The sequence below is a fragment of the Zingiber officinale genome, chromosome 8B, assembly GCF_018446385.1.
Source record: "Zingiber officinale cultivar Zhangliang chromosome 8B, Zo_v1.1, whole genome shotgun sequence".
Lineage (NCBI taxonomy): Eukaryota > Viridiplantae > Streptophyta > Magnoliopsida > Zingiberales > Zingiberaceae > Zingiber > Zingiber officinale.
Window position 1 is genome coordinate 104,629,466 of NC_056001.1, and position 11,158 is coordinate 104,640,623.

Consider the following 11,158-nt stretch of genomic DNA (forward strand, 5'->3'; position numbering starts at 1 on the left):
GAATTATGTGATTTTTTTAGGCTAAAAAAAATAATCATCTAATTAAGTGGGGTTGTTTATTTTAGCAAAAAAAAAAAACACTCTTAATTATTCATATTAGTGCTTCTCTTTATTAAAATAACGCTTCACTCTTAATTTAATATATGAAATATTCATTTATACTCCATTTTAGAGCCATTTTAAAGAAAGTTACACCATTTTAAAATAATTTTAATCAAAATTGTTCAATCATGAAGGTATGTTGTTCCAAGCGTAGAAGCGAGCCCCCACGGGTATGACATAGTGACGAAGGCATAGTAGAGTTAAAACAGAGTGTCATCATCTGTTAGGACATGTGTTGGCGTTAAATTTAGTAGAAAATTTTAAGTTGGACGATTGTGAGTCAAAGTACTCGTCGATGGAAAAGTCAACGAGTTTATCTTCACAAATGAAGTATCAATTTAGTATTGGACAGTCTTATAAGGACAATAAAGATCACGAGAGTCCAATGTCGATAATTTATTATAGCACTTTCGTGATTTATTGGGTACCGGAAAAAAGTGTAAAAGTTATTTTGATCAAAGTTACATCATCTAAGAGCACTCCACGCATATTCTAAAATTCAAAATACACTTTTGTACTTCATCTTGGCATAATTTTGGTAAAAATTATACTATTTTAGAACAGTTTTGATCAATTGTTCTACCTTAGAGAATTTAATATCTAAAATACTCTTTTATGTTCTATCTTAGATAACTTTGATCATCCGACCCCATCCAGGTAGAATAGTTTGATGATTATTTTGCTACATAGATAACTTTGATCAAAATTATACAATGTAGAATAATTTTAATTAAAATTATAGTAACTTTGAGTAAAATTACTTTAAAGATATGTTATTTTAAGGTACAATATGGGTACAGATAAGAGGAGCTTTATGAAGTTGTTATGTGATTTTGAATCGGTTCAAATTGTGAAAATAGTTTTTTACAAAATATAAAGTAGACTATAATAGATCCAATATGATTTAATTATAATAGGTCTAATGTGATTTAATTTTTTCTGATATATATTGATGGAAATTTTATGTATCGAACTGCTCTTTATTTGTTTATAGTTTTAAAAGTGTTTCTAAAGTTTAAAAATTAATTGTTCCTTATATCCTCCACCCACCTAAGTGTTTCTAAAGTTTATGGGTTGTTCATTGAAAGCACTTTTTAATTTATCATTGTAGCCGATGAAAAACTTCTTTGATTTAGATCGGTCATCCCAAATTCGATATTACCTAGTTCAATAATTTTTTTTATTGAAAGACAATTATTATTATTGGGATAAACAGCTCACGAAAGAGGGACTCACCGGTTGCAGCTGCTAGGAGCTACCAATTGCACCTACCTGACCGCCAATATACAGATTTCAAATGGTGGATGGACATTACTTTGAATAACAAAATGGTGTCCTGCAACTCTAGATCTTACTGAAAAAGAATAACAAAATGGAAAAAATAAAAAAAACATTACTTTGAATAATAATCTTGTGGATTAAAAACTTTCCAACTTGCACCAAAGATTTTAGAATCTTCAAGTAGAACAAGTTCAATTAGTGAAAGAAACCACCTCTGCTGTATTTGAAAAATGTAAGAACACAGAGTGAAGTGCTATAGTCTAATGTGAGACTCAAACATGAAGGCTACACCCAAATCCAGTGACATTTGATGCAATCCTACGTGGACGCTTCTGGATGTGATGTAAACATAGAAACAAACTTCTATACTTTGAGATGGAGCTAACCAATGTGCGTACATTAAATTTTACAACCTACAAATTGGATTGAACGAGGTACACTTTTGGTTAACTAGAAACGACTTCAATGTGATTACTTGCACTGCCTTGGGTGGAACTTTTCGTTCGATAGAAGTGACTGCATAAGTTGCTCCAGCCTGGTTGCACCAGGACCGGGTCGAAGAAAGGTTGTATTTCCCACAACCATGCAAGGGTCACTGCCGTTTTCTCCACTGCCTGCACACCAGCCTCCTGGAACGATCATGTTGGGCCTACGAAGTAAGAGCTCAGTGTCTATCTTGTCGAGTATAGGATGATCCCTCCGGAACTTGCGTGCAAATGGCGCATTGCTAGCTACCGAGCGTGCCATGTCATTAAGGTTGAGGTAGTGTGGGTGCTGCTTCGGTGGATTGTCCCATGAAATGAAGTGGAGGTCATGGTTGACAGTGGTATTGCGAAATTCTTGTGCATTGCATATGACAGTATGGAAGTAACCTTCTGGTGAGGAGATGAAGTTGGCATAGTACATGAAGACAGTTCGTGGAAGGTTGTCCCAGCCCCATATGCAATAGTCAATGAAAGAATGGGAGAGAGCCATCCATGCCGAACCTGCAAAAGAACCAATGTGAAAGTTGCATAGTTACACTTGGCGATGCAACTGAACAATTTTGGGTACCACTACTAAAGAGCGAAGGAAGAAAAGAACAATTTTTACGTATGAGACAGATATGTATAAGAAACTTTCAATCACAAGCATGTAGAACGTTCTGTTGCAATTAAACTGAATAAATAATACCTTTCAATTTGGTTAGAGTTAAATAAGTATATTTTAGTTAGGCAGTCTCTCCAATTCAAGAGAGAGAGTTTTAGGTTGAAAGGAATTTATTTTCAAAGTTATTTCTTACCCCTTTTGCTTAATTTTATTTTCTAATTTCGGTTAGGTTGGAGCCTCTAAAAAGAGTCCAACCCTCTCCCTCATCTTTTCAGTTAATAAAATTCTCTAATTGATGAAATTCATAGGGAAAGCATTGTGCTTTGTCTCCTTGAAACCTGGTGTTGCATCACTTTCAGTATGTATGATGCATGAACCAATATCCTATGGCAGATAACAAGGAATATACAGCACAATCAACAAAAGGGAGTAAAGGCAAAGGGTGTCAGCACTAACAATCTCTTATTGGTCCAATGTATTGATTCTCTCTCTCAACACAAAATCAACAGACAAGCATGAGCCGATATCCTGTGGCAGATACATGGTATACAAAAGAAAAATGAAAATTAAAGATTATATTGAACACAAGCAATAAAAGGGAGCAAAGGCAAAGGGTACCATCACTAGCAATCTACCACTGATTCAATGTATTGGTTATCTCCCTCAACACAATATTAACAGACAAGCATGAGCCGATATCCTATGGCAGATAACATGGTATATACAAAATAAAAGAATTAAAAGATTATACTGAAAACAAGCAATAGAAGAGATCAAAGGCAAAAGGTGTCATCACTAACAGCCTAACACTGGATCAAAGTGTTGGTTTTCTTTCACAACACAATATTAGTAGACAAGGACCAATAGGCCTTGACAGAAACAAATCGTTTAAACAATATATTAAAAGGAAAAGACATTATTGTTTGACCAGGTTTCCAATCTGAATCAAATTTTTATATGGTAATATCTTGACAGTAGGATTTGTGAAATGATTGGCAATAGTCTACGATAGCGCATTGTGATTCCATATGCTTAAAGCGAGTAAATATAACCACACGAATGGTTCCAACTCAAATACAAAATCACACAAGCATAGCAAACTATTAAAAGAACTTACTAACCTACTTAACTAACAAACAGCTTGTGGTGGGTCTCAAATCTTTATCCAGACTTACAGTGATGGAACAAAAACTATCAAGTTCAAATTACTTAAAATCCTCTGGTTAGTCCTTTTGAGTTCTATAATAGCATGGGCATGTCCAACTTCTATTTCAGAATGCAAAAAAACTAACACACTTATATTCATAAGAAATTCAGAGTTTATGTGACTTCAACAGGTTATGGATGTTTATCAAGGAATCTGTCAATGATGACCAATAGAAAGCTTGGTTTATCAAGGAATCTGTCAATAATAACCCAGAGAAAGCTTGGTTTGAGTACTTTACTTCAACAAGCTATCCACCATGCTGTGAGCACATGGCTAAAGTATTTATGAAATAAACTCCCATGATTTCCACATACATCTCAGCTTTTTCCTTCTTACCATATCAAACACAGATAACTTTCCTTGTCAAATTCATATGTTCCGCAACAACTGCTAGGGCATCATAAATTGTCACAATATGGTTCATAATACAATCATCTATTGATTTAGGTTTATATCTAGTTGATGAAGGTATTTTCTCTATGATACAAATAGCATGGAAACAATATAAGGTCAGTTTAACAAATGTAGTACCCGTACATCATTGATTCTTTATCTTCTTAGGACACCCTTATGAAACTGTAAATTCAACTTTAATCAGGCTACTCTTGCAAAAATAATCTCCTAAAATATCAACTTCATAAGAAATTCTTCTGCTTAGTGGATATAAATCTGTAAATTGTTCTGATGTGGACGCCGAGGTGGACGCCTTTGTTAGACGCCACTATAGTTGGAAGCAAATTAGCTACTGCCTACTTAGCTACTGTTATAGTAGAAATAAATTAGCTATTGCCTAATTAGTAGAAAATAAATAATGACCAAATTTAACTACTGCTATAGTAGAAACAAATAATGACCTAATTAGTTTTTCTATTTTTGATTCCTTGTTTCCTTTATGGGTTGGTCTTTTCTGTGTCATATTTGACTCCTTCTATAAGGAGTGTCATTATTAATAAAGGGGAGAAGAAAAATTGAGTAATTGGACTTTGTTTAGGACGAGTCTTTCTCCCTCCCTAACCCCTTACGTGTTGTATGACCAAGTACGGATCCGGATCTCGACCTGTGACTCGATCTTGCATTCGGGACCATAACAACTTGGTATTACCGTATTAGAGCTGATCATGGGTGACACGGATCCTATCACATCCAAACTTGATACCTTCACGAAAAGATTGACCTCGCAACAGCAAATTTTCATGGAGCAGATCGCCTCCCGCTAGCGAGGACTAGAGGAGCAAATGGCCGAGCAAACACATACTGTTCAAGAGACGAGACGATGGTCGGTGCCCGCCGCAAACAATTCTACTAGCGTGGAGTGTGACCCTTCCAAAGCCTCAGAGGTTAGACTTGAATCGCTAATCAGCGGCACCCTGATTCCGCGGTACTTGAAGATGAAGTTCCCCACCTATTCAAAAGAAGGGGATTCACTGGGCTGGATTAAAAGGTGCAAAAAATTCTTTTCCAACCAAAGGACCACAGAAGCTGACAAGGTTGGCCTTGCTGCCTTCCACTTGGTAGGGGAAGCCCAACTTTGATTTGATCAGATGGAACAAGAAGAAGAGTCAGATATGATTTGGAAGCAATTCATAAACTATTGTCATATCCGCTTTGGGCTGCTTATAAGCAACAACTTTGGGAGAGCTAGCAAATCTGAAGCAGACATGCTCGGTAGAAGACTATCAGCAATAGTTCCAGTCCCACCTCGCCCGGACCTCCGACCACAACAACAGATTGACTTGTTCACTACAGGGCTAGTCGAAGATCTCCGTATCGACATCAAACTATAGAAGCCTGCATTGCAATGAATATGGCCAGGACATTAGAACGGAAGCAGTGCTTCCATCAAGGCGGGGGGCTGCTGCGCATAAATTGGGGCGGGACCACAATCAAGCTCAACACGTAGAGGCCCTCCTTTGGCGAAGATCAAGACAACGAGAGACATCAACAAGGAGACTCCACCTGCTTCATTCTTTAAGCGTCTAGCTCGCGCCGAGATGGCAGAATGGAAAACTAAGGGCCTCTGTTTTAACTGTGATTAGTCCTACTCCACGGGTCACAAGTGTAAGCGCCTATTTTGGATTGAAGTGTCTGATGATGACAGGGAAGGTGAGGAAGAGGGGAAGTGGATTCAGAAATTTTCCTCCATAGTGGCGTTATACTCCACTTTCGAGCTTGAGGACAAGCTCAGCATCGAGGGGGGAGTGATGATGTGGGCGCCGAGGTGGATGCCTTTGTTGGACGCCACTATAGTTGGAAGCAAATTAGCTAATGCTATGGTAGAAATAAATTAGCTATTGCTTAATTAGTAGAAAACAAATAATGACCTAATTTAATTACCACTATAGTAGAAACAAATAATGACCTAATTAGCTTTTTTATTTTTGATTTCTGGTTTCCTTTATGGGTTGATCTTTCCTGAATCGTGTCATATTTGACTCCTTATATAAGGAGTGTTATTATTAATAAAGGGGAGAAGAAAAATTGAGTAATTGGACTATGCCTAGGACGACTCTTTCTCCCTCCCTTCCCCCTTATGTGTTGCATGACCAAGTATGGATCCAGATTTAGACCTCTGATTCGATCTTGCACTCGGGACCATAACATGTTCATGTTGCTCCCATTTCCACATGTACAGTAAAATTACATCATCAGATTTATTCTATTTTCAAGCTAAGTTTATTTAGTTCCTAATAGGAAACTTGCTGGATTGTTTTCAACCAAATGGCCTTTATATCTTCTATTAACCAAGGCAATGAGCACTTCTGCATGTAAAGCAAGGGGCTTAGCTCTCCTTAAATTTTTTCCTTAAAGAATACATATATCTATTAATAAAAACTAAAAAGGGCAGCCCGGTGCACGAAGCTCCCGCCATGCGGGGTCCCGGAGAAGGATCCATTGTGTTAGGACCGAAAAGTAGCTAGAGGGGGGGCGTGTGCTCGTCGTGCTTCGTTGCTTGTTTCTTCAAAGTGATGCGCAGCGGAATACAAAGAAACAAACTACAACAATGCTAACAATAGGATTTTACTTGGTATCCACCTCACAAGAGGTGACTAGTCCAAGGATCCACGCACACACACACACCTCCATTAATAAACACTCCTTTACGGTAACTACCGAAGGCGGAGAAGCCTTACAATACTCTCAATACAACAAGAAACAAGGAGAAGCAAATACAAGGGAAAGCTTACTAGATTTACACAAGAAAACCCTAACCCTAGCTTCTTCTTCTTGTTGTACCTCGCCTCTTGACTTGGATGTGCCTCCAAGAACCTTCAAGAACTGGCGTGAGAGTGGTGGAGAAGTTGCTGTGAAGATGCTGTGCTCGCTGGAGAAGAATCTGTGAAGTTGTTACTGAAGGAGATGCTCGCCTGCAGCTAAATACGACGCAACGGTCAGATCCCAATCGATTCGATTGTTCCCAATCGATCGGGGAGGCTTTGGATCGATCCACGGATCGATCCAGAGCGCCTCTGTGCTCTGGAAAAATGTCTGGATCGATCCAGCTCTTATCGTGCGAAGCAGCAGCGTCCCAATCGATCCACTGATCGATCCAGAGGCTTTCTGTTCGCTGGGAAAAGCCTGGATCGATCCACTGATCGATCCAGAGGCTTTCTGTTCACTGGGAAAAGCCTGGATCGATCCACTGATCGATCCAGCTCTTGGTTTTTACCCAAAACCAAGTCCCAAATCTCCCAAACCAACATCCGGTCAACCATGACTTGTTGGTATATAAAACCTAGCATCCGGTCACCCTTGACCAGCTAGGACTCTCTCACCAAGTGTCCGGTCAATCCCTTTGACCCACTTGGACTTTTCTCTTCGTGCCAAGTATCCGGTCACTTCCTTTGACCTACTTGGACTTCTCTCCTTATGTCGAGTATCCGGTCAATCTCTTTGACCTACTTGGACTTTTCACCAAATGTCTGGTCAACCTTGACCCATCTGGATTTCCCTTGCCTGACTTCACTCACCAGGACTTTCATACTGCCTAGCTTCACTCACTAGGACTTCTAACTGCCTGGCTTCACTCACCAGTACTTTTCTTCTGCCTGGCTTCACTCACCAGGATTTTCACCTAGCTTCACTCACTAGGACTTTCCCCGTCAAGTATCCAGTCAACCTTGACGTACTTGACTCTTCTTCATCCACACTGATCAATCCCTGATCAGAATTTCCCCCACATGACCAACTGCATTGTCCATGTGTCTACCTGTATTGTCAAACATCGAAACACTGACCAAGACTCAAGCTTGGTCAACTAAGTCAACCTTGACCTAACGGATATTGCACAAACACATTGTACGCAGCCTTACCCTGCTTTTTGCAAGAGGTTGTTTCCAGGATTTGAACCCGTGACCTTTTGGCCACAAAGCAACAACTTTACCAAAAGGTCACGGGTTCAAATCCTGGAAACAACCTCTTGCAAAAAGCATAACGATTGATATAGACTAATATCAAAAAAAAAAATCATAGCGATTATTTAACCTAATCTTCTTGTAATCACCAAGTATCGCTTGCTACTTACCTCTTCTATTTCAGTAGTGAAGGTAGAGTGAAGACGCCGCAACATCAAGTAGTAGTAGCACACCTTTCTCTCCTTGCAACTATGGGATGCTTCGCTCTGTTGTCTCTATTGGTAGAGATGATGAGAATAATCAAATTGCAGTGGAAACAATCCCAGTCTGTGGTATTCAATGCTATCTTACCCTTTAGGTAGATCTTCCAAGCTACAGCAGGAAACAATGAACATTTTTTTTTTGCTTTCTTAGCTGGCACCAACTGGGTTATGAACTTATAGCCTCTCTTTCCCCTTTTTCTTGATTTTTCGCTTTCATTATTCCATTAACAATTAATTCCTACTAAGCGAAAGCCTAGTTACCTATTGCCTAAGTTGAGGCAAAGACCTAGATGGATTTGAACCTAAATTCCCACCTGAAGGATTTTGGCACCTACTAATCACACGATTAAAATTGAATCACCATGGTGAATGATAGTTCTGTCATCCTTGGTTCCAAATCAACATGACTATCCCATCATGTACACAAACGCCACCATAAGTAAAACTCAGTATTTAAAAATCCGTAGCAAGTTCTCCAGCAAATGACAACTGAAGTAACCAAAAGGATTTAATCATCAGCGTTTAACAAGCCATAGCAAATTATACTAACCAACCTACCTAAAACGTGCAAATCTAACATATGTCAAGAACAACTGTTTGGCTATAACAAAAACTGAAGGTATAATAAGAACATTTGAGTTCTTATAGACAAGATGGTGTCCATTACAATAAATATTTACCTCTCAGAACAAGGCACAACAGAGGTCATAATAGAAATTCAAGTGGTTCAATGGATCCCTAGTTAATCAACTACAGAAAATTATTGAACCATGTATTTTTCACATCTAGTTTGTTCATGATGTCTATAAACGGTGTGAAACTCTACATGTGGCGAGGAGCTGAAGATGTATAGTTAGTCTAGAAGGTCATTTTCTAGATTCACATCTGGCTCAAAATTTTAAGCTTGGAGTCGATTCCCTCTGAATCTGAATAGTCCTTGTAGAATACAATCAGAAATAATAACAAATGGTTTGAGACATTTACCTGTGAATAGTTTGAAGGCAGTGGGCACACTCCTCCTCTGTGGAATCCAAAAGACATCAGCTTTCTTAGTCAAATACAACCCTGGATCTATAATTACTGGTTTCGCCCTCTGGAACCTATAGAAAATGAACAAAATTGCTCTGAACATCTTGCGATCCTAACAAGTTAGAAGACATGCAATAGAAAATAGCGTACTCCTTCCACCCAATGTTACTTGTATGATCGATGAAGTTGAGATCCCTCGGCAAATATGAAAATGTATGCAACAGATCTAATCAAACACAAAAATATCAGCCTTCACTTCATAATCCATGAAAAGAGAGAAAATTATTCAATACAATAAAATGACAAAGAAACTCGATTACCATCCTGGGTGACAAGGGGGTAATCTGAAGCACTGAGATTGATGAACCAATCCCAATCCCCACCCTCCTTTAGCAATATAGCCGCGGCATGGAGAGTATTCGCCACCATGGTCGGCCCCCGGTACGTGACAAGATTGGCCTTTGTGATCATCCTGACGTTCCCCACGGATGCAAAGAGCGGATGGCTAGCAACGTAATCCCTTAATTTATCGCGTTCCTCGGCGGAAGCCTCCAGATCGAGGTGGACCACGTAGCGATTGGCGGGGTGGTAGAGGGCGAGGAGGACGCGTCTGATCATGTTTCCGTCGCCGACGGTGCCAGAGATAAGGTATGCGAGGCGGGGCGGTGGCCGGTCGTTGCCAAGGAGGGACGCGGGAGGGGCGGGACGGAGCTTGGACTCGACAAACACGGGGGCGTAGAGGGCGGCGAAAGGGTTAGATGGGTGGGAGAGTAGAGCGGAGGGGAGGAGCGAGAGGGGGAGGAGGGCGAGCGGGAAGTCCGGGGAGGAGAGTGTGGTGAGGAAGAGGAGAAGCACCAGGGAGACGGTGGCGCCAATGGCCAGCGGGGCGATCCACTTCCGGTCCGCCGCCACCGCCGCCTGCCGGCCGTGCACGGAGTTGAAGGCCGCCTTCATCGCCGGATCTGGAAACTAAGCCACCACTCTCTCTCTCTCTCTCTCTCTCTCTCTACGAAATTCAGTCGTTTGAAAAATTAAATTGGATTTAATTGGGGAGGTTGCTTTGTTAACGATGACTTAAACATGAGGGTTAGAATAAAAGGATCTAAATTATAACATTTGTGTATAATTTTAGTAGATATAATTTAGGAAATAAAAAATAAAATAATCCTAATTAGTGAACACGATGCCTGTCTTTTTTAAATAGTTAAAATAACACCTCTTTTATAAAAAAAATATATTGAAATTTAAATAAACCAATTAAACTTAATCAAAAATATGTATATATAAAATATTATCTATATATATATATATATATATATATATATATATATATATATATATATATATATATATTAATTTGATCAATATTATTAAATTTAATTAAAATTACTTTTAAAAAATTAATTATCTTCGAATTATTACAGTAGTACGATGATCATTTAATATAATATTAAAATGTTATACCTGATCTGTCTGAGAGTCGAGGTGACGGACGCTGAGGATGTGGTGCTCCTGTTAATCGTTCGGGGACCTCCGATGAGACTAGCCTGCAAGCACTAAAGCGTCAGTGTCGAGCCAGGGAGTGGTTCCCCGACACTGGTCCTCCGACGTTCAAGTCAAATCTCCGGAGAAAGCAGCAAGCAAGCAAGCAAAGAAATGAAAGTAACAGCGTAACTGTAACTACAGTGGAATGAGCATACCTTCATCGAATCTTGGGGTCCTTTATAAATGGCTCCCAAGAGTGCACGTGCACGCTCCTCGAGATATGCATGCATTTCAAAGCTTTCCCTGATAGGACGTGTTAGAAAAGTGTACCTGACACCATACCTCAACAG

The 11,158-nt window shown here is 39.5% G+C and overlaps 1 protein-coding gene across 1 annotated transcript; it reads right to left on the bottom strand.

The window, feature by feature from the left end:
* Nucleotides 1-1,578: 1,578 nt before the first annotated feature.
* On the bottom strand, nucleotides 1,579-10,366 carry LOC122016330 (beta-glucuronosyltransferase GlcAT14B-like). Its single transcript, XM_042573592.1, has 4 exons — nucleotides 9,644-10,366; nucleotides 9,474-9,549; nucleotides 9,279-9,394; nucleotides 1,579-2,369 (listed from the first exon to the last, which is right to left on the bottom strand). Exons 1-4 carry the CDS (start codon nucleotides 10,275-10,277, stop codon nucleotides 1,855-1,857), a joined length of 1,341 nt encoding a protein of 446 aa, XP_042429526.1. The 5' UTR covers nucleotides 10,278-10,366; the 3' UTR covers nucleotides 1,579-1,854.
* Nucleotides 10,367-11,158: the final 792 nt, after the last annotated feature.